Source organism: Labrus mixtus, chromosome 4 (assembly GCF_963584025.1).
Source record: "Labrus mixtus chromosome 4, fLabMix1.1, whole genome shotgun sequence".
Taxonomy (NCBI): domain Eukaryota; kingdom Metazoa; phylum Chordata; class Actinopteri; order Labriformes; family Labridae; genus Labrus; species Labrus mixtus.
In genome coordinates, this window is record NC_083615.1 from 9,348,063 (window position 1) to 9,373,382 (window position 25,320).

The 25,320-nt window shown below is 41.8% G+C and overlaps 2 protein-coding genes across 7 annotated transcripts; both read right to left on the minus strand.

Moving 5' to 3' along the window:
* Window positions 1–1,265: 1,265 nt before the first annotated feature.
* LOC132972690 (transmembrane and coiled-coil domain protein 3-like) lies at window positions 1,266–14,320 on the minus strand. 3 transcript variants are annotated; one of them, XM_061035710.1, is made up of 4 exons: window positions 14,081–14,320; window positions 4,323–5,326; window positions 3,946–4,081; window positions 1,266–3,184 (listed from the first exon to the last, which is right to left on the minus strand). In XM_061035710.1, exons 1-4 carry the CDS (start codon window positions 14,144–14,146, stop codon window positions 2,879–2,881), a joined length of 1,512 nt encoding a protein of 503 aa, XP_060891693.1. In that variant the 5' UTR covers window positions 14,147–14,320; the 3' UTR covers window positions 1,266–2,878. The 3 variants fall into 3 exon arrangements, with proteins under 3 accessions (XP_060891693.1, XP_060891694.1, XP_060891692.1); XM_061035711.1 differs by lacking the exon at window positions 14,081–14,320 and adding an exon at window positions 12,310–12,525; XM_061035709.1 differs by lacking the exon at window positions 14,081–14,320 and adding an exon at window positions 8,113–8,262.
* Window positions 14,321–16,929: 2,609 nt separating this feature from the next.
* Window positions 16,930–25,184, minus strand: nr2c1 (nuclear receptor subfamily 2, group C, member 1). 4 transcript variants are annotated; one of them, XM_061035715.1, is made up of 14 exons: window positions 25,043–25,184; window positions 22,900–23,020; window positions 22,286–22,519; window positions 22,058–22,136; window positions 21,781–21,960; window positions 21,538–21,688; window positions 21,038–21,134; window positions 20,616–20,803; window positions 20,120–20,273; window positions 19,859–19,980; window positions 18,551–18,693; window positions 18,241–18,378; window positions 17,968–18,073; window positions 16,930–17,817 (listed from the first exon to the last, which is right to left on the minus strand). In XM_061035715.1, the coding sequence occupies exons 2-14, from the start codon at window positions 22,969–22,971 to the stop codon at window positions 17,646–17,648; spliced, it is 1,836 nt and encodes a 611-aa protein (XP_060891698.1). In that variant the 5' UTR covers window positions 22,972–23,020; window positions 25,043–25,184; the 3' UTR covers window positions 16,930–17,645. The 4 variants fall into 4 exon arrangements, with proteins under 4 accessions (XP_060891698.1, XP_060891699.1, XP_060891697.1 ...); XM_061035716.1 differs by having other exon boundaries at window positions 20,616–20,800; window positions 24,845–25,175; XM_061035714.1 differs by having other exon boundaries at window positions 24,845–25,173.
* Window positions 25,185–25,320: the final 136 nt, after the last annotated feature.

Sequence of the window (25,320 nt, forward strand, 5' to 3'; positions counted from 1 at the left end):
TCATCATTTCTGCGTCACCCCAATCTGAGTGTTTTTCACTCAACCAGAGGCCTTAGTTTCAGCACATGCATGAAACACACTTAGTCCTCCCCCACACAAACACACACATAGACACACAAGCACAGAGGCATATGTGCGCACAACTCGATTACGATTACAATTTTAAAAGTTAAGCTCTTGTCAAGTACGGGCACACTGTGTGAGCACCAGAGATCCCCAGTTAAGCTATCTGTCGATCATCCCCGGTTCTGTTCCTGTATCTCTGTGCGCTGTGTGCCTGTGCCTCCGTTTTGCATGCAGGCAGGCTCCAGTCATGCAGACTAAACCATGCACACCGCTGTGCCAGGTGACCCATATTGCAGTGCGGCTGAGGTTAACTGTGCACAAGCTTCATTTTGTGTGTATATGGATACTGATATGCAGCAGTAATGTGGATGCAGTTGTGTAAATGTGACACAATGTTTGTTCCCTGTATTTCACATGTAGCTTATGGTATTTCATTATTCATAGCTGTATGATGTTGTGAAAGTGCCTAAATGTAATCTGTCTCTCTCTTTTTAGCATCCTGGGCACCAAATCTGGCCTGATATGAAGCAAAGCGGTCCACAGAAAGCATTCCTGATCACAGCGTGAAAAAGAGTGTGGCCTAGATTTCAATCGTAATGGAAATACTCAGAAACATGCAGCGATGAAGCCATGCAAAAAAGGGGATAAAGAAATGTGATTTTACTCTTCATCGGCTACAACAGCAGAGGGCGCTACTCTTCCACATTGCTTGTAATAGAACTTGCCACAGAAAAGTTGTCTGTCTACTGTGACGTTTTTGTATGATCAAGAATCTGTGGTGGTGACAGAATGTAAATGAGTCATTTCAATATAAAAGGCTCTGTAAGAGCAGCTGTCCTTCAGTTGTGTTTTTAATCATGGTTTCTGTTTTTTTTTTTCTAACAGTGTAACACCTACACCCTCTAGTGGTGATAAAGGTGTAGTGTGCAGTAAGGGAAGTAACAGTGTTTGTTGTTTTCATATTTATGTAGTGTGACTGTATACTTATGAAGTTTCTCTAAGGGTTTACTGTGCCACTGGAAATATCCAGAAGGGAAACAGATTGCAGTTTAAATAAGGTTAACAGGCTTTTTTTTTAGGTAGTTTTCCACACCAATGTCACATGGTGTTTTACTACTAGACTTTAATACTGAAATATGTCAAAGAAAAAACTATCACCACATGAAAAGTATGAAAAATGTAAAGCACCAGTCACAAGCTGATTAAAAAGGGTTGTTTAATTTAACAGAAATTGTCAGACAAAGGCACATAATGCATTAAAATACATCTGATTGATCACATAGTGCACCAGAGAGAAGAAGAGAATGTAAACCAGATCTGTAGATCTGCAAGTTCCTCAAGTCCAAACGGGAACAAAAATCATACATCATACACCAGAGAGACGACATAAACATGTTATTATGGCAGACAAACATTAAAAAGTAATCTGTAGCTTCATGTGAGATCCACAAAGACAAAACAAAATAAAATATTAGTCAGTCCAAAGTAAGGCTCGTAGTTCATCACTTAGAGCCTGTGTTGTGCTCCTCTTTCATCATCGGAGCACTCAAGGCGGTTTGTTGCTCCTTTAAAAAAAGGGAATTGCATTTTTCCTTATATAAAGGCCTTTTATCACAGTATACCATCACTTCTTAATCACATTATTAGTAAAAAAAACAAACAAACATAAGACATTAAAGAGACTCTGTTTTTTTGTGTTATTCTGGGTCTGTGCGCACATGCGTCTGCACTGGAGATCTGGTGTGTGTCGATATTAGCATGCTAACCACACGCTAATGCAGTGGGAATGATTTTTGGCCCTTAAGAAGAGGAGACAGCTGGTCTTATCAGAGCCCAGCAGTGGCTTCAGTGGTTATGGATATCTCATGCCAACATTACTGACACAGCCCCCCCCCCCCCCCCCTCCCCCCGTCCTCTCCTCCAGCACCACATTGACGTACAAGGCTCACTAAACACAACTTCTTCTAAACAGTGCTCTTACAAATCAAATATATTGCACTTAAAAACATTAAGAACAGTAAACAGAAAAAAAAAATAAAGAGATGACTGACCACACTTGGAATGACAGCGCAAAAAAAAGAAAAGAGAGAATCAACACATAAAATAGCACGATGACTATTGTCTCTGTGTAGAAGGAATAGTTCAACATTCGGGGAGTTTGTCTTCTTTTGCTGAGTGTTGCACAAGAAGTTTGACACCACTTTGTGTGTGTATGCTCAATACACAGCTGCAACCAAGTTGGCTTAGCTTAACGTAAAGGCCACAAACAAAAGGAAAACAGTGAGCCTGTCTCTGTGCAAAGGTAACAATATCCACCTCCAGCACCTTTACAGCTTTAGCTTTACACAGCTGTGGCAAACAAGACACCAAGCTTGAAGTCCTGTCGGTGTGCACGTGCAGGAATACTTTTGAGAAATATAATGAGAAAGAATGTTAGTTCACCAAATGTTCGTGTGTTGAGCTCCATTTGTGCTGCATTGTAGTGATAAGGCAATCTTTGAGATCAAAATGTTGAGATGATTTCATAGCAATCAATGAAGAAGTAAGAACATTTACCGTTATATAAATATTATTCTAAAGGTTAAAGGAATTTTTTTTAGCAACTCACATTCAAGTTCTAGACAAGAAAGAAAATCAGCGAAAAGTAATTTCAGTCTGACTTTTTTTTTTTTTTTTTTAAAACAGTGACCTCTGTAAATGCATGGTGATCGTGTCTTCTGACGATTGTACAACCAATCCTCTCAGACAGTCCTATCCCGACACCTGGCAGGGCCCATGTTTCAGCCGTGGGGTTTGTGCACTCTTCACTCTATCAAGCGGGCATCAGCAGCCTGTCCAAGGCATAAAGTAAACGGTCCCAGTTCTTCCAGAACATGGTCAAAAAACACACTCCAAGGACGGTGGCGACCACGTGGTGCCGGCTCTTCATCAGCGGAGCAGCAAACTTGGCAGCGGTGGAGACGCACACCAGGATGACGGTGATAATGGCCAGCATGATGTTGATGCTCTTCCCCAGCAGGACTCGGGCGTCGCGGCTCTCGAGCTGCACCGTCTGCTGCTGCTGCTGCTGCTGGAGCTCCAGCTTGGACACTCGTGTCTGACATGACTCCAGAGCCTCCTGTGGATTAAGAAGACGAGAGAGAAAATGTGTGAGTCTGGATGTTATCCACGTAGCTAAAGAGCAAACTGAGCCATCCACTTCTATAAGATACTAAACCGGAGGGGAACCTTTTAATACATTTTTACACTTAAGAAATGCAGATACTTTTGTAAAAGATTCTAGTAAAAGCACTGATTTACTGTCTGTAATGAATTCATGAAGAAGTAAAGGCTCACAGTATTAAAGTAAGAAGTTCAGATGGATGTTTCTACGCCTGCCTAACTGAATCTCATCTCACATCAAACGTTAATCTTTTCTAACTTCTTACCAAATAAAAAAAGTGAAGTGTTAATTTACTGTAGTGTGTAAATCAGCTGGATGGGGACTGAATCTGCTTAGGCTCAAGGACTCTTCTTCATGAGTGACTCACTAATCCATTCAGGTTGAAATCAGTCTTTTTGTTAGAATGACAACAACCAATGACGCAAAGTGAAATCATCAATTACTTCCATAAAAGTGTATTAAAGCTAAAGTTACAAGCCTGCTTTGAAATGTAATAAGTACAGCATACAGATATTATTGTTAAATTAAAGGGAATAAAAGTCAAAGGTTGCCAGAAACATAAATACTCAAGTAAAGTACAAATACTTGATTCATATTTGAGTACAGTATTCAAGTAATGCTCCTTCTTTTCTACTTACCTCTGATATGTTTATTGACAATAGCTTTACATCTAAATATTTGAAATTCCTAACTTTTCCTCCTTCACTGTTAAATACCTGTATGTCCCGGGCCCTTTCTTGAGCCTGGTAGGCCACCCTCTCCTCGATGCTGGCCAGTTCCTGCTTCAAGTTAGTCATCTCATGTTGGTGGAGCTCCGTCAGGTCGTTCAGCTGGTCTTCCAAACGCTCAAACCTGTCACAAAAATTTTTAAAAAAGTAGTTAAGACTTAACCTTTTAATGCAGTTTGTCAGCTGCGTCTGCTGGTGTTAATGATGATTGACATCCACTATTTATTAAATGTTTGACTCCACATCATGCTGTGTAGGTTTTCACATGAATATTTACGTTTATTCTTAACCTGAGAGCTGACCCGTCTTTATCAGTGGGCCTGTTTTATGTAAGGTCCATGATATATGCTGGAAGACAAACATACCTGAATCTCTCCTCCTGCAATGATTGGCTCACAACGCCAAACTCTCTCTTGAACTGTGTCTTCAGCTCCTCCATGTCCTCCTCCAGCTGGCTCTGGGCCTCTTTGATCTCCCTCACCTCCTCCAGGCTCAGGGCCAGTCTGCTCTGGCTGTCTACCTCGGGCTGCTGCTGGCCCTGGCCCTGGCCCTGGTCCTGCGCCTGCGTCTGCGCCAGGGCCTGCGCCTGCCCCACCGGGTTCCCGTTACTGTCTGCCGAAATGGATGCACTCCCCGAGGAGCACTCGTCGTCGCTGGGGTACTTGGGCTTGCCCACCATGGAGGTGCTGCTGCTCAGCCCCTTTCCGGCACCCTCAGTGGGCAGCTGTGAGGCGGCATCCATGCTGGTCTTCAGGTGGGCGATGTTGTCTGCGCTACCAAACTTGTTCCTGATGAGGTTGGCGAACTCTCTCGGTTTGCTGAAGAAGAATGGAGGGGAGAGGGAAACACCCGGTCCGATGGTCTTGATCTTGTCCATGGTTGGGTGTCGGCCTGAGCCCGTCATATCCCTCAGCAGCTCTCGGGGAGACTCCCTGGGGATGGTGCTGTGTTTGACAGTGGACGTATGATGGGAGGGGCTGTGGTGGACCTCGTTGTCCTTCATTTTTCGATGATACTGCTCCAGCTTCTTCTGCATCTGTGCGATGTTTTGAGCCGACTTCTGGTTCTTCTTTTCAAACACCTGCTTGATGCGTCCCACCTGCTGCTTGTCCGCGCTGTTCACGAGCTTCAAGTACTCGGCCACGTTCTCCTCTTTCGCCGTCTGCTCGATCTTCAGCTGCTCGGTGACTTTCAGGATCTTCTGCTGGAGGCTGTCCAAGCAAGACCGACTACGCTGGACCTCGCAGCCCAGAGGAGGACCAGGACTTCTCTCTGATCCATCGTGAAGATCGAGTTCCAGATTGTTCTCTGAAGAACCTCGACGCATCGACCCAGAGAGGCTCAGAAAACTGCCCTCGGTACTCCGGTCCTGTAGGGAGCAGAAAACACAGAGATCAGATTCTGTTTCAGAAATGGAGCGTGAAGGGATGATCTTTTTTTTCGTGGAATTTTCAATTGAATTTAAGAGAAAACAAGTCATGTGGAAAAAATTTAATATGGCATACAGTTCTGTTTTTATGCATTACAAAGTAGAGCCTAAAGGAATCTTTTCATTTCAGATTGGAATCTGTTTTCCTCCTGAGTCCAAAAACTAAACATCTCCTGCTTGATACTTTTATTTGACTTTTGTGCATTTTCTAACCATATACCGAGTTGGACATAGAGAGGGGTTTTTTTTCTGCTGTGTACAGCTTTTCTGTTATTGCCGCTGTGAGACCATCTGGGTGTGTATATAATGCTCTTATTTGGCACGTCTGTTTGCGGGGTGGGAGCCAGAATGTAATCCTGTTTGTTTATAGTATAGCACATTGATGGCACAGATGACACAGATTACAAAATTCAGATAACAGCTATTAATGTGTGAGGAAGAATTGGAGCGTGCTCATCAAATGTAGGTCAGTGAAAATGTCACAAAAGGCGCAGGAAATCCCTTTTCCAGACATTGTCCTGTAATAAAACAGAGAATTACAGGTTTTTTTTCCTCGGATGGAGACGCATTAGAGTCAGTTTCTTGCCGTGGGCCAAAAGTTCACTGTCAGGTTTTCTTGAGGAAGTGACGCAGAATAAATATGGTTTATGTAAGCAAGTTTAACTTCAGCCGTTTCCTCCATAAAAGGGGAAACTGTGGACAGAATGAGGTTGCAGGGCAGCATTTTTAGAACTGAGGTGTAACTTAAAGTGTTACAGAAGAACTGTAACAGCGCCCTCACAAGAAACTGAATCTTGAAAGCTGATCACAGTACAACACCAGTGTACTGTTAGGAAGTGTAAGCTGATAATACAATCGTTATACAACAAGCAGGACGTGCTGAACAAAGCTGTACTAATCCTTCACAAATGTAACACTGCTAGTTTCAAACAAATAAACAGATCACAGCTAATGCAGGCAAACTTAAGACTCAATCCTGCTTAGCATTTCCACAAAACCCTTACATATTACAAAACAGTGTAGGAGTAACATAAAGCAGACGTTTAAAACAAAAACACATGCAACAGGATTATTCCTGTTTGAGACTGGCTTGTTTTAAGATATCCAGTCACGTGTACATTCCTTAATGCTGCTGTAACTGTGACCTCATACTTAATGAACAAGTCAAACTCGTTTTTTGAGGGCGACGGTTATCAAGCGTTTCAAACAAATGCCATTGTGTGCAACACAACAACAGATTTTCACTTGTGTTAGATAGCTCATGACATTGCATTGATCCATGTCTGATCCATCCTAAAATATCTGTAACAACTATTGTACAGACTTGAACGACCTTGGCCATGTAGGTCATGTTTTTAGTGGTTTTTTTCTGTGCCTCAGTTTTATTTATTTGTAAACACAGGATCACAGAAATCTACTGACACAATTCTCATGAAACTTGGTAGACAGGTGTAGATGGGCCGGGTAAGAACCACTTTAATTTCGGACAAAAATAGATCCAACTCACACATTAGTCACTTTTTATTTGATTCAGATCCGACACAAAAATAAAGAATAACAATGACCAAGTTGTAAAACTACCTTTGAAATAAAGGGGGTTCAAATCAAGAAAAATAAAAAAAGTCTTCCTTTTGAAATCAGTTTTTTAGAAGACTTAATTATTACTTTAGCCTCATCACTTGATAATTGCACATATTTTATGTAACTGATAAAGTTTTCTCTTATTTTAAATGTCGGTAAACTAAGTGAATATATTTAGTGAAATATTCCACAGTTGAAATGATGATGATACAGCTAGGACAGAAGTATTTTGACATCATTTTTTTGTTTAGAAAATGTATCGAAGTACACGTAATAATTCTAATTATAAAGTTGGAAGCTAACTGTCATGCTCCTGAAGAGACATTTTAGTTCTGGAGCAAAGGAAATGAATTAATGACATTTCTGTTACCCAGGGGATGAATCCTGATGATGCCATGACTTTTCATGTAACCCAAACATGGTGGTCACGTTTGCCCCCTCGACATTAACTGCTTGTGTTATACAGTGTAACACTGGCTGCAAAACAAAGTGGTGAACATGATAAAGAATAGAAGCGTTAACGATGGCATGTTAGCATGCTAGTGTAAGTATCTACCTGCAAGCTCCTGTGAGGAACTTTCAGCCAGGTTGTGTACATTTTGGCGCCCCCTGCTGACAAAGCATTTCTTCTTATCTCTTGTTCTGGACATGTGTGTATGTAAAGTTAAATGACAAAGAAATATCATCCTGCTTTCTTTTTACTGTCGATTGTATCACTGGATGTGAGTATTTGCGGTTGAACATTTTTAAAAAAAGATTCCGTTTTGCCCGACACCTACCCTGTAGGTTTCAGGCATTAAAAACGTACTGTATAGAAATGCTCAAAGTCACTGATAGTCTTTTTTTGCCTTTGTAGTTCATACAGAACCATCACTATTCATTTCAGGCTACTTAAAAACTCCTAACAGGGGCTTGAAATTGAAGTTTCATCATTACTATGCCCATTATTATACTGCACATCCGCTAATATAAACTGATTTATGTATCTTGTTTAACCAGAGAATACCACGCTTCTTTCTACCAGCATGCCTGGGGTGTTTCAGCCTCTGTCCTCATCCCAATGTCTCCCCCTCTCTGGCATCTGTCCGTCTTCCACACAGGACTCTTTGTTCGCAGAGAAAAAAGCACACTTTGTCGTGTCCTACCTCTGCTCTGTGCGGCAGTCTGATGAGCGAGCTGCTGCATATGGATTCACTGGCATGACGTAGAGCCCGAGGAGACCTGTGTCCACTCCCAAGGCTTCCAGCAATATCGCATGTCAAACTGTCAGGCTCGCACATGAGCTTTCCTTTAAGTCAAACCGGTTCCACATAAGAAAGGAAGAGAAGCCTAACATCCTCCTCCTCTCAAAAGAACTGGTAGGCAGACTTGTGTGTAGGTCGCTCGCATTACCCAGACTTTTTAGTTTTCAAACGACAAACACAAAGAGACGCCTGTTCGACCAGACAGCTTAGCCTGCGTGCTGCTGCTTACTGCTTGCACTGGAACTAAGCTAGCTCCCCCAGCACTTTCTCACCACACGCCTTCACCTCTGAAACGTTCAATAACCTCTTCTGCAGCACAAGACGCCAAAAAAACAGATCACAGAAGTGTAAGATTATTGCTTCAAGGTGCTGTGATATTACATATACAGGATGAGAGTGTGACATAGATCAAACAGAGACCTGGCAACCGCTGATGGATCACTACTGAAGGCCTGCAGGACGAGCAGGCCCTGGCAGGGAGTGGGGGATGTTTTAGAAAGAGTATTGATTCTGCTTCTATATTCACACTCGGGCACCTGGAGTAGTGAACCTCAAGCCAAAAATGTATTACACAGCTGTACTGACGGGTGGAAGATTTTTCTTTCAAAAACAAGACAGCCTTTGGCAGGACGAGGCCCGATTCATGAGAGCAGATCACGTAACCCGAATAACACGGCCCAGATGTTGCACACATGCTTGAACCCCAAAACAAGCATGACATCTGACTACTCCCTGATAAGACGTTCAATGCAGATTTCAAATTTAATCAGCCTTTTTCCACCGCTGCTGCTGCTGCTGCTGCTGCTCTAGATCTCTACCCACGCTGACTAACTACTGGAGCAATCTGAGGGTCTCTCTGGATGAGTGGCTCCGCTAAATGAATTAGCCTCATGCTGATGAAAATGTCCTCCTAAATCTGCTGAGGAGCTGGCCTACTTTTCACTCCGTCTCTCCCGAACACTTAAGCGGCCGTTCTCCAGGGGTTGTCGAGGTAGGAGGGTAAAACAGGGCGAGGATTTAAAGTATTTGAGGGGGGGGGGGGGGGGGGGGGGGGGGGGGGGGGGTCAAAGCCCAGTAACAGGGGGGGGGGGAAAGCTGCTAGAAACACAGCAGATGGCCGCAGTAGAGACTGTTAGTTAAGATCTGTGAACTGTCCTTAACCAAGAGTTCAAATTACTGTCAGACTTTTTTTTTTAAGTAGTTTATCTGCCATGGGTGCTCGTGCTTGAGTGTGTTCATCCACGGTAACATACCGTAGAATTACACCTGAACTGATGTTTTAGAAAAATCAATCCTACCATCAGCGTACCCTTTGTATCATTCATTATTTATCATTATGTACTAAAGATCGATATTAAATCCCTGCATACGTTTTACACCTATGCTGACAGATGTAATAATAACAAATGAAATGTTTAAGTTTCCTTTCATCACATATGTATTCACATGTTTATGCCAGCATCTCGCTCAACCATGGAAAAAAAAAGTCATTTTGTGTGTATTTGTATTGATATTTTGGAGAGCTGTGCAGAAGAGCTTGACTATCTCGTGTTTCAAATTTAAGCAACAGGACACCTTCTTCTCTTACAGACTGTTTTGGATTTCAAAGGCTGTGCTGTTTTTGAGTTCCATCTGTTTGTTCAATATGCTTGAAATCTGCTTCATCACTATCGGTGTAAGAAAATTGTGTCTTGAGAAATTAGCGAGCCAGGCGTACACCCACTTGTGTTTGACTCATCGTTATAAGTGTGTCAGTAGAGCAGAAGAAGAAATACAGTAACAAGAGGCGGAGAGGCCTAGAGACACAAAAACAGGAGAGATACGAGCGGGAAAAGAATGAAATGCAGTTGAACATCACTCTAATCATCACCATGGATCTACAGGACTCCTCTGTTCCTCCCTCACACCTCACGCCCTGTATGAACCCCCTGCCCCCCCCCCACCCCGCCAACGCTGTCCCACATAGCAAGCAGCGTCTGTCCAACATCATGACCCATTTAATAAGCCCTGACCTCGCTCGACAGCATAACATAAAGATCCCCCTGCATTAGCCTCAATCTTAACCAAACAAGGGAGAGCTGTGTGCAGCTCTGCAGGAGAAATCCAAATCCCAAATCTTCGAGCTGCATTTCAGGGGGAGGAGGTGGGTGCACATAGGAACTGCAGATGCTGCTTATCTTGCACTGCAGTGTGCTCTCTCTTGGATCAATGGTCCTCTAGTTAGTGATTCCATTTTTCATGCAAAAACAGACCTCATGCTCATCTGCCCACTGCAGCACCAGCAGAAGCAAGCAAGGCAGCGGATTAAGTCCAGAACTTGAGTGAGGAAAAATAGCACGCAAAATTATTTAGATGGATAACAGGAATAAATATTAGTCAGCAGATTGTGCAAATACCGACCTTATTTCTTACCAAACTCAATGTCCCTCACTGCTAGCGGAGCATTAAAATAGATATGCAAACAGGAAGGCATTGTCCTCGCGTCGAGGAAGTAATGTTTGTAAGTACTCACAACAGCAGCTGTGATCTCAGCTGAAACCAGCAGTTCACAATGCAGGGTCAGGTCATGCAGCTACATTCAGCTACAAGCACAGGTGTTAGAAGAGACGTGGAGGAGTCTGATCAGAATAAAGTGGATCTGGTGTGTGTGGTACATAGGGTGGTGCTTATTTAGCCTTCTTTCTGTCATGGCACCCCAAATAAAAACACTCTCTCACTCACACACACACACACACACACACACACACACACACACACACACACACAAACACACAGGGGGCAATCGAGCTGGCGTCCTCATTGAGATGGAACAAAACCGTCCCTTGAGCAGAGAACAGAGCCACAGAGGGGAAGAAGCCTGCGGTGCTTATTGGTATTCCCTCCAGCTGATCCTCATGGATACAGACACTCTCCCACTCAGAGCTCACACAGGGAAACGGGAAGAAAACCAGAGGGCGAGGGGTGGAAGCATGGAGGGGACATATCTTTGATTGTAGTCAGAAAGCTGACCCAACATCTCCTCCTTCTCATCTGCATCGCACAGCTGCCCCGTGGTCACATTTGAGTTGCGTAGTCATTTTTTTTAGAGTCAGAATGACTTGTCAAAGCAAAAGAGGCGTAAAAAAAAAAGTTTGAAGTCTTGAGTTTCCTGAATGACTGATCCCCAGGAGTGCAGTGGAATGAATTGCTTAAGACCATTTCTCTATTATCTCATAGACGTGACGGTCCAAGACTAAATCAATAGCCCATTAACACTCCCAGCATCTGCTCGCCCCTGTGGACTGGGACAGTATTGAATAGAATTCAGTTTAGGATAAACATGCAGCTATATTCAATGTGATGATTCAAATTGTAAAAATAATAGAGGCTAAAAGAGAGGGGGGAAAAAAGGGGAAGTAGTTGCCATTTAATGATAAACTTTGTGCAGAGCAAACATTTTAAAAGGTTGCTGATTCTTAATGTTGTGACGGCTCAGGGGTTTGACTTTTGTCTGGTGACACGAGATGCGCTACAGGTAAAAGGAAAGGTTCAAGTGAGGACAGATGTGTCACCGCGGCTCTTGACTCTCCACAGACGTCAACCGGCGAGGGTTAAAGACAGACTTTGTGGAAGTCGAGCCGCTCAAGCGGAGGTGTTGCATCATCTCTGGCCTCTAACCCACTATATCTGCTGCACAATGGCTTTTTTCAGAAACAAAACGGGCATGTCATTCACAGCCAACGACGGGAGGAGGAAAAGCACAATTACACAGCCCAGTGGTGACAACCCGGCCAAATGGTCCGATATGTGGCTCCATTTTTGTGAGTCGGCGGTTACACTAGCACAAGCGCATAATTGCTTACTTGAGAAACAGACTCAAATCTTTTGAGCTCTACTCCAGAGGAAAAACCCTTTGATTCATTACATTCATTCATAAGACTTACATTTTGATGTGAAGTATCTGTAAAACACTCATTGGGCAGAGGGGAATTTAATTAAAAGTTAAACTGGTCTTAAATGCCGGATCGTATTTATGAGTAGATCAATATCTCATGCTGACTGCAGGTGATAAGAGAGAATGGCCTGAAGGCTATTACATTCACAAGGAAGCGAACCAACCTGCTGCACCAAACCTGACAGACTTTCTGGTTGCACAAGAGTTGACGGGTGACCGGCGAGCATTCCTTTTCTCGGTGTCAATGTAGCTGAGAGCAACCTGGATTAAAGCGCGTACTGAGCTTCAATTGCAACACCACTTCGGGGATTTTTCTCAACATGAAGATGAGTAAATGGTCGGATGGTTTCCCTCGAAACTGGAACATGTAAGGTCAGAGAGTTTCTGGCGGGGGTCGACTTTCCTTGTCCTATAGTCGGCGTCTGAAGACGGAGAAATGGGTGTGTGGTGCATTGTAAACACATTCAGGCTAATTAGTCGTTCTGGATGAATAAATACAATACGGAGGCCTGTTTGACTCGGTGGTTGCCACATAGCCATCTTAAGACATCGCACAACACACACTGACAGTACTCAGGACACTTCTCTGGAGATTTAAATCCCTTCTTCGCTGCAGACTTCGTTATTACTGTTCACAAAACAGCAGCACTTGCAGATATTCAAGTGTTACATGTACGGTGTTGTAAATATCCGTTTAGTGGTGAAGGAAATCGTGTGATCAATAAGGGTAAATGACCGTGAAGCAGAAAGGAACATTTTATCACAGAGAAGCCCCATTTATACATCTGCTATTATCCGATAAAACCTGAATATCAGTGTCGCTGGTTAAACCCCGCGGTACATGCAAGTTGAGAATTTGTTGGGTGTTAACTCCTGAAAAAGCTTTCTATGACTCATTTAGTGACCACAAAAACAAAAACAAAGGCAAAACCACAACACAAAGGCTCACAGGTAAACTGCTTGGGCGCTTACTTTAGTTGTTTTTTCATATTGGCTGATTTATTCTGGTTCAGCTCTGGCTACATGTTGCTTTACTTGGATATTGGATATTACTATGGTATTGTTTTGTTTGGCTGATTGGTTGAAGGGGGAAAGACATTAGAAACTCTTGCAATCGAATACAATCTCCACAAACAATATATAAATAAATGACCATATGGATTAACTGGTTAACATCCATTAGAATCAACAGATTGGAAGCACAAAAAACAGGAATACATATTGGAAAGCGTACTGGCCAGCATTACCGTGTGAATTCAGTTTTATTTGGAGTATTTTTTTTAATCATCATTTAAAATATTCACGTTAACTCAGTCAATGTAAACCTGATAACTATTTCACTACTGCTCAGCAATGTGTTAAATACGGTTAAAGCCAAAATATTAGTCAAGAGAACAACAGAATTACTTGAGTTAAATTTTAATCTTGATCCCCCCCAAAAGACTGGATCAAAATCCGCCTGGGAATATTGTGTTTGTTTCTTCAACTTTAGATTTGGGGGGGGGTTTAACCATTTACTTTGGATCCGGGGACTTGTGATGCACAATTTGTCATTGATGTTATACACTTAACATATTAAGCAATCGATTAAAATATACATTCAGGTGTCACATGGTGAATAATTGTTAGTTCTGATACACAACGCGAGTATATGTACCGACCATGATTTGGTTTGTGGCACACAGGACTCAGTTTACAGTAACACAGTTGAAATGTATGATAAATAAAACTACAACATGCTGAGTCCACAGAGACTTGCTATTTGCCTTACAGGCTCTTTGTTAAGGAGAAATAATGCAGCTGTTTGGTTTCAAATGACGTGGACATCAACACAGCAATGTGTCGCTGGTGCAATCCGGACCTGCTGTTTTGGTTTTTTTTTGACACAGCGATGCAGCAAACGAAACACACTCAACATGAGAGCAGGCTACTCACCATCCGGCTGCCGAGGTATTTCTCTACTTCAGATAAACTTCGCACGGACACGGTGGCGCTGGGCATAATAATCCCGGGTTTAAGAGGTCTGTTAGCAGCCGGGACTTCTTCAGTGTAGGACCGGGACTTGTTTAAAACTCACGCCTAATCTCGTTTCCATGTTTCTCTCTCTCTCTCTCTCTCTCTTCCCCTCTGTCTTTGTGTCCCTCACACTCAGACGTTCACGCACTCATGCACTGTCTATCCTCTTCAACATACAAAAACTGTGTGTGAACTCAAACTCCGCCTCTTTCGCTCTGCTGAGCAGGGAGGGGTTAACTCTTTCAACACACGTGCCTGTCAGAGGAAGATAAAAAAAACAACTGTCTCTCTAATTAGTTTGGGATCCTCAATTAATCATATAACCACGGATATGTTTTCAAGTTTCATTTGTGGTGGTTGGTGGTCAAAAACAAAGACTTTAGATTATAGCTCGTAAATAATGCGTCAACCCACATGTAGCCTATTTATCAAAACAAAAATGCCAAAAACAGCCTGTTGTATGTGTTTCAGAATCAGGCCAAACAGATCACACTGTTAACTCAGCAGTGATCTAAGAAGTGATCAGATCCTTTACTGTAGCTTAAGTACGATTTGAATGGAAACATGCTCTGTTAGCTATAAATGTGTACTTTGTTTTGGAGTTCATTCGATTAATGCATGATTTATTACAACTCTTAACAACTATTTTCCATCTGTTCTGAGATGTTCTGCATAAAACCATAGGTCCTCACTGCAGGATCACTGCAGTGGAAGAAAAAGTGCAAGATTTCAGTCTGAAATGCCCCAGAGGTTATATAAATAACTGTCATAACGTAGATAAATCTTTAAAAACTATTCCATTTAAAGTTTATTTAAGTACATCTTTTAAGTGAATGTACCGGTACCTATATTTCCACAGTCACTACACATTTCTTATTTTTAGTAAGAGAGGGGAAATGCGTGTTAAACTGAAAAATATGCAAGTATTGACCACAACACAATGTATCAAGAGCAGTCAAACCCCAATCAGTAAAATAATGGATAATGTAATAAAAAAAAAAAAAAGGTAAGGAATAAATTAATTGTACTTTTTGTCACATCATCTTTATTACACATTTGTGTAAATTGTAGTAAGCTACTTTTTAGTCTGTTGATTTCCTCTACGTTGTGTTATTTGTGTGGCATATATTCAGGGTTCTTTACATGAATGTAGCCTATATATGATAACCTTCTATAATATCACTGGACACAGCTGAGCTTGTTTTTATCTGATCTCTTGAAATACATATTTTGTATTATGAAATACGTTATCATTTACAGTCTATGATCTGTAAGCATTAATGAAAGCTAGTTGAGGAGAATTCCTCATATTTGTCCAGCAGCCCCCCTTGCCATTTTCTGCTCAAGCCCTCTAAACTAAATCCAAGAGAGAGCCCATGGGAGCAGTCCAACTGGCCCTTACACTCACATTCATTCAGCTTGGAATGAGCTAATCCACCTAGCTGTGAACACAATAGCCAAGGTTGCATCACAAATCGCTTAACATTTACAGTTGCGGACAAAAAGAGAATTGTTCTGACTTGTGTGCCGTGGAGAGAGCCCTCTATTGTTCATACCGTACACTGACCGTACACTGTCAGAGCCATACATTGGCGTGACATAAACCTCTGCGGTTCAAAGAGGGCAAGTCAAGAGACGCGAGAAGCTGCTGGATTCACTGGACGACGGACTTCTAAAAACAGCAGCAAGACAATATCATTCATGTGGTCCTCAAGTTTTAATGTTCCCATCAGTGCCCCTCATTATCCGGACACACTCACTGAGTCACTACAGAGAAGGAAGCTCTCTGTCCTCTGTTCACCCATATCTGCATTTGCTTAATGAAATATTGATTGGCCAGTAAAACACTGTAAGTCTTGTCACAATATCCCCCGCCCACGTCTTCCACCTTCATTTCCCCTGAAACAAAACGCGACAGTTAAGGCACAGGAGTAGGATACAGATTTTCATCATTAATTCAGAAGTGACATGTAAACAAGGGAGGGGTTTACTTTGCCATGTTGTTCAGGTAAGTCAGAACACCTGGGCTAATCTTAAAATCCAATGTGAACACTCTACAGATTCAGTTCTCTCTTTGACAGGGGGGGGCTTCAACTGGACTAAATTCAAAGGTTGATCAGTTGCCTCAAGATTTTTAACATTTTGAATATCCCATTGTTGTCTCTGTCTGAATTACCTTGAACAGAAATGTGTGCTATATTTTCACAATTATGTCTTATTTTTCTAGTTTTTGTTTTTTTAAGAGGGGCAGTTCCCCAGACCTGAAACAAAAATGTTCACTAAACAGAAAAACTTCCCCTTTTTCTTAATGTATTGCAACATTTAAGGCTCCACAGCCTCTAATATCACAAAAAAAAAGGTTTAACTTACAGTTAAGAATGTCTGTTTGTGACGTGAAATATCAATGTCAAACAAGGGGGTCAGCTTCCCTGCTGCCGGGTTACTTCAAGTGAGTCAGCAAACACTAAAGATTGAGTTCTCTTTGTGAAGGGGAGGGGGCTTTACAGGACAAAGATCAAAGGTTGATTAGCTTGCTGTGTCTCCTGTAATTCTACTTATTCACCTCGTTTTGAAAACACAATATTGGTCTCTATTCAAAGAACTTCTCAAACAGATTATCGTGCTCACAATGAATTATTTATTTCCCCATTTTCCTTTTTTTTATCTTTCCCTGTTCTTAAACTACTTAAGTGATGTGGAGGAATCCATTACAGCTGTTCTGATAATGAATCATAATTCAAGCTTCATTGTGTAAGTAAGGGAGGATCTTTTTTTAAACAAGTTTTTTTTATTTTTAAATGACTTGACCATCATTTTTCAGCTGCATTACTTCATCCAAAACATGGAATTCATAAATTACAGAGTGCTGCCCATTGTAGCATTCCTGGTTCATTCTATATACACAATATCTATATACATGATTACTTCAGATCTGCATGTCAAATATTTAACGCGTTGATGCTGCCCGATCCTTTGGATTGGCAAACACATAAGGAATAAAGGTTAGAACCTTTTTGCAATAACATCTCACATATCATTTCACGTTGACAAGTTTTCTCATAATATTAAGAAAATAAAAAAAGGCATGACCATGTAGTAAAGCAGTGAAAACCAAATAATCCTGTTTCTTACGATCCGCAGAAAAAGGAAAGGCTTGGAGGCGATGAAGGATAAAACACTATGTACAATAGAAAGCGCAATCTACTATGCAGGCTTCAAAGGTTCATTCCTGAATGGGCATGTATTGTCCGGCTCGTTGGCCACTGGAGGAGGTTTTATTTGTCCTGTTTGTGAGTTTTTCACTGACTGGTTACTAAGGAGTCAGAAGTGGGAGCAAGAGAAGAGTGACAACAGGTTTCCCAAGGGATGCTGTATCATAAATAAAAAAGGTTATGACCACTTGGTGATCTTGCTGTGGAGCACTCGGGTTGGTTGGCTTTCGAGTTTTTCGCAGTCCAAAGTTGCGATAAGAAATAGCACAGTGTCAGACCCCGGGGACTGCCTGGCTGTTATAATCTGTCGACTCCATTTTGAGGATGTAAGGGATGATGCTGTCGATCTGCACGTTTCCAATGAGACCAGCGAAAAACAGCTCCTCTGTGACGGCTGCGCTTATAAGCCTGAGGGCGGGAAGACGCAGGAGCAGCTTGGACAACCTGAGAGCAATAAGGAGATGACAAATTTAAAATGTGTACACCACCGACATGATATCAAGACTGATCTTGATCTTGCTTAATGTGAAGCAGGTTAATGTGTACATCATTGCCTTGCTGATATTATGTAGAACTAAAATAAAGCCTACTTACCGATAAGAGTCTTCTGGGTAGGTCCTGGTTACATAGTCCTGCAGCTCCATGTAGGCCTTCTCCTGAAACCGCTCTATCTGTGGAGTATTATCTATGCCCGGGTGATCTGGTACACAAACAAAACAACAACACATGAGCAGACAGAAATTAGCAGATGCACATTTGGACCTCTGGGAAACTTTAAACTTTTCGTCTGCCCGAACGAAAAAAATAAAATAATCAGTAGCAGAAATCATAGTTCTGTTTTTGCAAAGTGGACAGTTGTCTACACACCCGGACTAAAGAGAACAACGGCTTTGAGGTAGGCATATTCATAAGAGTCTGGGGACAGCTTGATCATGCTGTTACAGAACTCCTGCATCCTCCAGATGTGCTCCATCACAAGTTTTACTCGATCCGGAGACAGCTTCTCTGTAGGGCACATAAAAAAACACATTTAGAATCAGTGACGTTAGGAGCATCAATTTAACATTACAGTTCTCAGAAATTCTTTTTTTTCCCCTTAACATCAAACTGGAAGTACTGTTTTGGTTTCTGAAATTCTATTCATGTGTTACATGATGCAGACAAAAAGCCCTCCTACCTTCCTGTAAGCTGGTCTGCAGATGGCTGATAATGGCACTTAGGATGGTACCAACATTCATTACGTTGGAGCACTGTGCAAGACCGAGGGCAAACAGTTCATTCCAGCAGGCTTTCATCAAGTTAATGTCATTGTCCTGACCACTGTAAAAAATAAAATGACATCAAAGGTTAATTTACGACATACAGAGAACCGTACACAGCTGAAACCTTATTTAACTAACTACAGGGGGAGGTTGTGCTTCACCAAAGAGGATTCTCTGTAGGGTGCTTAGCCTAAGTAGCAAAAAATGTTTTAAAAATATTAAAGCAGCACATCTCAAGTTCTAAGGGCGCACTCACACTAGGGCTGGCAATCTTAGGGTGGCTCACAATTCGATTCAACTTCGATTCTTGGGAGTCACGTTTCGATTCAGAATTTATTTTTGATTCAAAACGATTCTGGATTCATGGATCCATGGATTCAAAGTAAAAAAAATGTATTTATACATACTTCAGGATCTACTCCAGTCATCTGTGAGACTGGCTGAATTTCTTGCTGCTCCAAATCCTTTATTCTACTGAATTAAAGAGCTAGCCTTAGCACTTAGCAGGGAGTGACCGATTAGTCAAAAAATAATAATAATTGGAAGTTATGAATCTATTTGAAATCTCAGAAGATAAGACTCACACTAGGCCCAGTTGTCCCGTACCGTACTGAAGCACGATTGTTCCCCCTCTCCACTCCTGGCTGACCCGTACTCAAATTGCACAAGCCCCAACCGGGCCTGAGCATGGTTACCTCTTGCATACATCATCATCATACGTGTAATGCTGAGGGAGCGCAGCACAACACGTATGATGAAAATCCTCCAAATGAGGAAATAAAATATTTGCAGTTGAAATTCATAATCACTTTTTTAAGCACTTCAAGATCCAGTTATCATCACTGAAGTGTATATGTCATGCAAGAGAGCCGATCAAACAAATATAATGGTCAGTTATGGTTTCAGCATTTAAGATGGCTTGATTGATTTATGACATCAACTCATGCACTGAGTAGCATTCTAGAAAACATTCCACCTTAAAATGTCCAATAGCTGTGAAATAGGGATCATAGACTGATGACTGCAGCTTTACTGACTTTTTGTGGCTTATGTTGAGTCGTTTAGGTCAGATAAAGCCCTTTTGAGCCTTGAAATATGAGATGTGCTGCCTTGATATACTTTTTGGTCATTTAACTAGCATTGTACAACTGACATGACATGTTATGACACCGTCCAAAAGCCACTATTTAAAAACATGTTTTCATGAAACAACAAAATCTTACCTTAGGGTTTGAAAGGCAGGGATGGAGCGAGCCCAGTGCATAGAGAGAAAAAGGAGCCGGGAAGCTGACTCACAGATATAGTTGACATTGAGGTACTCTGGCACAGGCAAAGGCATCATTAGCTGGAGGTACATATTGTAGAGTGAGGGGAGAAAACATGAAGGCCGTGTTAATGAAATGTGTGAAAATGTGTAACTAAGTAAAACATCAGCAGCAATCTCAGTTAGATTTAGTCCTGACGCTCAGCGTTTCTGCTTTTACCTTGAAAGGGATATGGCTGTCAGAGAGCAGAGGCCCCTCTAGCTCCACCACAGGACCTGACTGGTCTCCTGACATCAGCTGCATTGTGGCCTCCAAGGAATCTACTGCTGAGCCCTCACCTGGATGAAGGACTTTGGCCAGGTTGTCAAAAGCTCTACAGATACACAAACATGAACAAAATGTTACGTTTCAACATAAACATTGTTTTAATTCCATAATTAAATATCAAGGCTTAGACAAAACAGGAAACACTGGACACAACCTAAAACCCTGCAGTGCATCCTTGTCATAGGAACAATTTTGATGTCTATGGATAAATCTAATTAAGTCCTAAAGAGACGAGTCAAAAAGCACATGGCCCGAAAGGAAATTTCATTAAAGCTTTGAGACAAACACAAAATAAGAGCCCCTGGGTCTCTGTCCAGTGCTCCTGTAAATCTCCAGCACGTGTATTAAAAAAGAAAAAACTACCGCTCAGTATCAAAGCCTCACTCACCGAGTGATATCACTTGCAGTTTGCTCGTCTCCTTGGATGTCTGCTATCGAGCCGTCCCCGTTGCTCAGAGTTTCAACTCCCATCATGTCGTTGCCACTGTCACTTGCCTCCCTGGCCTGCTTGAGGTGGCCGAGGGACGTCACCACATTGGCCAGCGTGCTAAGATCGCCTTGAGATGGGTCATCCTGCTGGATGGATCGCAGTGATAATTTAGACCGTTTTATTTACAAGGAAATTTGACTTTATTTAAACTTCCGTGTCGCAGGTTAACATATTGTTTGTGCCCATTACTGTGCGACTCCCAGAAAGAATAACAAGGACATGTCACATGTATGGATTAGGGATTTGCGCGATTTGACTTGATATGTATCGACATATCGACTCAATTGTATTTAAGAGTCGCTTCACTGCATCTGTGTTACCTTGTCAGGAGATGCTGGTATTAAGATGGTGTTTTCCAGCTTGGTGAAGGGTTGCTGGATGTTGAGCAACATGCTTGACTCGAGCAAACTGGTAGACCTGAAGGTAGAGAGTTAACATGTCAGATTATATTATGTAGTCGGCTGTCATGTAATACAACAAAGTGCTTACTCAAACTGTAATAAGCTTATGAGTTACACTTGTAAAATCTCATTTAGCTCAGTCCAATCCAATCCCTCTTAAGCTTACATCAATCAGATGAAGACGAAGTGAAAGACAGGTGCTAATTCAAGTCTACTGTCTTTTAAAGCTGTAGTGAGTAGCTGTATCTGCCATGCATAGTTTCCATTCCATTGTGAATATGTTATGTTACAGTCTAAAAGAATATTTTACATTTATTGCACAGATACTGTTTATAGTTAGGGTAATAATGGTGTTGCTGTACAGTTCTTTCTAATAAGTGAGTAAATTAGTGTATTACATTCTGTAAGGTGGCTTTTACCTAGCTGTTTCCTTGTCCGACACAAAAGTGGGCGTGGCAGCCAGAGGACTACACAGGTTCTTGCGGATGTAGATCTTTTCAGTGGAGGCTGCACAGTTGACAGATTTCTCTCTGGTGGTCACTTCAACGGGCTTCCTCTCACACTGTACAGCTGAAGATTAAACAAACACACCAGACCTTTAAAAGCGAGTCCGACATAGATTACCCACAACTGTATATAGACTACATTTTACAGCGTCTTACAATCCTGTTTCATGCCCAGAGCAATGCAGCGCTGCAGTCGACAGTATTGGCAGCGGTTTCGGTGGAGCTTGTTGATGGCACACTCCCCGGAGCCCCTGCAAGTGTACACTAGGTTCTTCCTAATGCTTCGTTTGAAGAAGCCCTTACAGCCCTCACAGCTGACGGCCCCGTAATGACGTCCTAGTAGAGAGACAGGAGAAAAAAAAGGGTTGAATTGTTTGCTCATTAGTCGTACTGAAGAATAATGATGTTACAGAAAATTATACTGAATTCCTACCTGAGGCCTTATCACCACAGACAACGCAGTACTCCACAACCTGCTTCACCATAGACTGGTCCGACCCTTCAGTCACGAACTGACAAACAACCCAAGACAATGAAGTAATTTAATACACTATAATATGAATAGACTGACTAAACATGTGCACGCTTGGGTCATAAGACCCTTGAGTTACTTGTTTTTCCAAATAGCCAGAAATGAGTCACTGACATCCTTTTATGATACCTGAATCTGCTGCCCAGCGAGTTCAGGCGAAGCAAACAACAGCTGGTTAACTCCAGAGCCGTCTGGAGTAGTGAGGATGACCTTGTTGGGAGAGCCTTCCTGCTTGGCCAGGATCACTTTTCCACCGGAGGAGTAGTCAGCGTTTGTGAGGATGAACTGCTGCTTTCCAGGCGAAGGGGGCTCAAGTGATGTGACAATCTGGATCTTCTGGCCAGTCTGCTGATCGGTTACAATCTATTTGAAACAGAAAATCCAAACGTGAGAGGGTGCTTAATGTATACAATGAAACCTGGGTGGGAGAAGTTGGTGTAATGATATGAAAAGTGAAATAAGTACAGAAACATCGCTTTTAGGGCTAAATGATATATTGTTATACCATCGCAATTTCGATTTGTGCATGCGCAGAAGTCATACTGCAGGTCATGCGAGGTGGGTCCAATGTGCCAATTTGCAGAGTCTGTGCATCGAGGCAGACGCTCAATCACAGGTTTTAAATGAGTACAAGTTATTTCTAGGTGCCAGAAGTTAAATCAAAGGCACTAAGGCTCCAATATAAGCATATCCACACACAAATAAAAAAAAAGGCTTCTATAGTGAATGCTCTGTCACATCACCTGAATTCTGTGTCCTAGCGCCATGCTGTTGTCTGCTGACACAAGTTGAATCCTTTGAGTTTGTCCATCCATTCTGATGCTGCACACCTCTTCACATCAGTGCCCCATAAGACATGCACACCTGTAACAAGAGCATGTGTTTTACTTTACAATTTTTTTTTTTAAAGCAAACGTTGGGACATGTGAGGGAGTACCTCTTAGTTTAAAATTAGGATAGGATAGTACTTTATTGATCCCCAGAGGGGAAATTTGGGCGTTACAGCAGCACAGACAAGAAAGCTCAAAAATACACATTAAACAGAATAGATAAGATAAATAAAAATAAAAATAGGGGGGTATATACAGTACAAAATGAATGATGAAGTTAACTGGGGGGAGAATTGAGACAGTATTTGCAGAGAATGACAAGATAAAGTGACAAGTGATTAAAGTGTAATTAAATTATTATTTTTTTCCACTTTCTGTCTTGTAATTAAATAAAATGTATGCTCCTTCCTATTCTTTCCCATTAAATCATTGAAACCCATTAAAAACTTTACAAACTAGCCGACCATTGTAGTTTTTAAAAACAACTTTCAGGAGACGTGTGTCCCAGTTTAGCACTTTTTTCCCCCCAGCTTTTGTAGACATACAGGCTATAAGATAAGATAATCCTTTATTTTTTCCCACAATGGGGAAATGTACATTGTTACAGCAGCTAAGAGCAAAGATTGCAGACAAAAAAGTGAACACAGTACAGTTTAAATAAAAAAAAAAGAAAATTAAGAATGTACAAAAAAATAGATACTATACTATACAGACTGTTACACAGTGTATGTGGGTTTCACTTCAGCTACCATCCCCAAGACTTTACACTGATGATTCATGTGTTTTCATGGGGATTCTAGGATATGTAAAAAAATATCATATCTCTTGATTCTGTGCTTTACTAAAATCCCATAAGACTTATCCCATACTTCTTTCAATGTCATTTTAAATTATCTTACTTTCTAAATACTGAAATGTTTGATGCTCGGGAGGCAAATGTTCCCAATATACTTGTGTTACACACTCAGAAGCTGTTGTTGACAAATAAAAGCAATTAAGTCTTAAACAATGTGAAAAAAAAAAAAGCAGATCCCTCCTGTTTAGTCCTGCAGCTGTCTCTTTAGCTACACAATATGTCTGGTCATGTTTTATCGATTTTACGAGCAAACCAAGGGAAAGCTTGTTTAAAAAATATACATAAATGGCCAACAGGTAGGATGCAAATGTCTGATTTATGACTGTGTGCGGCTCTTTCGATTACGAGCTAAAGCAAAGCGGCGTTAGCCGGCGTTAGCTCGACACAGTAACACTCGGTGGCCTTCTTATAACGTTAAAATATGATTAACAGTAAAGTGGGGACGAATGAGCCGGAAAAGCCAACAAGCGAGTGACACAAACAGGCTCTTGACAGGCAGCGCTTTAAAATCGATACGGAAGATAAAGGTATTTCTTTTCCTGTGGGTGAAAGGTCAACATTGAAGGGTTAAAGCACAGCTAGGGTTCAGGGCCCGGGACGCAGAAACGCAGAGTCAATGGCGGGACGTCGGTGCAGAAAAACAGGACATAATTCTCACATCTTCTTTTAACAGGACTTCAACGTGGTTGTGGATATTCAACGCGGCAGCTTGACGGCTCATCGCCACTTCACTGTTATATTCTGAGTTAATTGTAAGACGTGGCTGAGAAGTTTCCGGTGACTAGTTTAGCTTCGTTAGCACCAGCGGCTACCACGAGCTAACAGTGTTATGTTCGGCTAACGACGGGGGGAAGCTATGTGGCTAACTAGCGTGTCGTGTTTGCAGAATTTCTGTTTTGCCATTCTAGTGTCGACAGCTTAATTTAAATATATTACGGTTGTCGACTGACGAGTTGTGTCGCATACGCACACTCAAACAACAACAACAACATTGATGCATACCCACTTAATTGATTTCGATGTTCTGCGCTGCCGACGACTGTGCTAACCGGCTAGATTAGCTGTTTGCTAACTGGAGGCTAATGGCTGCTTCCCTGCTGTAGAGCCGCCGAACACTCCCTCTCTTCCTGTGTTACTGGCCACCTTGTGTCTGCCTTTCATTTGCAGCTCATGGGTTGCTCGATAGTAGATGTTTCTTACCTGTCAATGAGACGTATGTTTGGGATGATGTATATCCTTCAATTAATAAATATAACTGTTTGGTGCAGTAAGTGGGAGGGTCAGAGTTCGTGACCTTTTTTTTTCCATAGTACAAGACTTGTGCACATGCGCAGTTGTGTCGCGTCGATTCATAGCCACCCCGCTGTCAAAATGTAATTTACTTGGCTTGTGGTTTTTTGTGACTGGAGTTATGAATTGTTGAAATCAGAAAAGACAGAACACTTCAGTTGACACGTTTTTAAATATATGATCTGATG

Bases quoted from the DNA above. Each gene is read 5' to 3' on its own strand.
- LOC132972690 (XM_061035709.1), bottom strand. From the start codon at position 8,247: ATGTGCGAGCCTGACAGTTTGACATGCGATATTGCTGGAAGCCTTGGG. The intron at 4,082-4,322 runs GTATGTTTGTCT...TTTTTGTGACAG, and splicing joins TTGCAGGAGGAGAGATTCAG to GTTTGAGCGTTTGGAAGACC. The intron at 3,185-3,945 runs GTATTTAACAGT...CTTAATCCACAG, and splicing joins AAAGGGCCCGGGACATACAG to GAGGCTCTGGAGTCATGTCA.
- nr2c1 (XM_061035715.1), bottom strand. From the start codon at position 22,971: ATGGATGGACAAACTCAAAGGATTCAACTTGTGTCAGCAGACAACAGC. The intron at 21,689-21,780 runs GTAAGACGCTGT...TTTAATCTTCAG, and splicing joins TCTGGGCATGAAACAGGATT to CTGTACAGTGTGAGAGGAAG. The intron at 20,804-21,037 runs GTAACACAGATG...CGATCCATCCAG, and splicing joins TACCAGCATCTCCTGACAAG to CAGGATGACCCATCTCAAGG.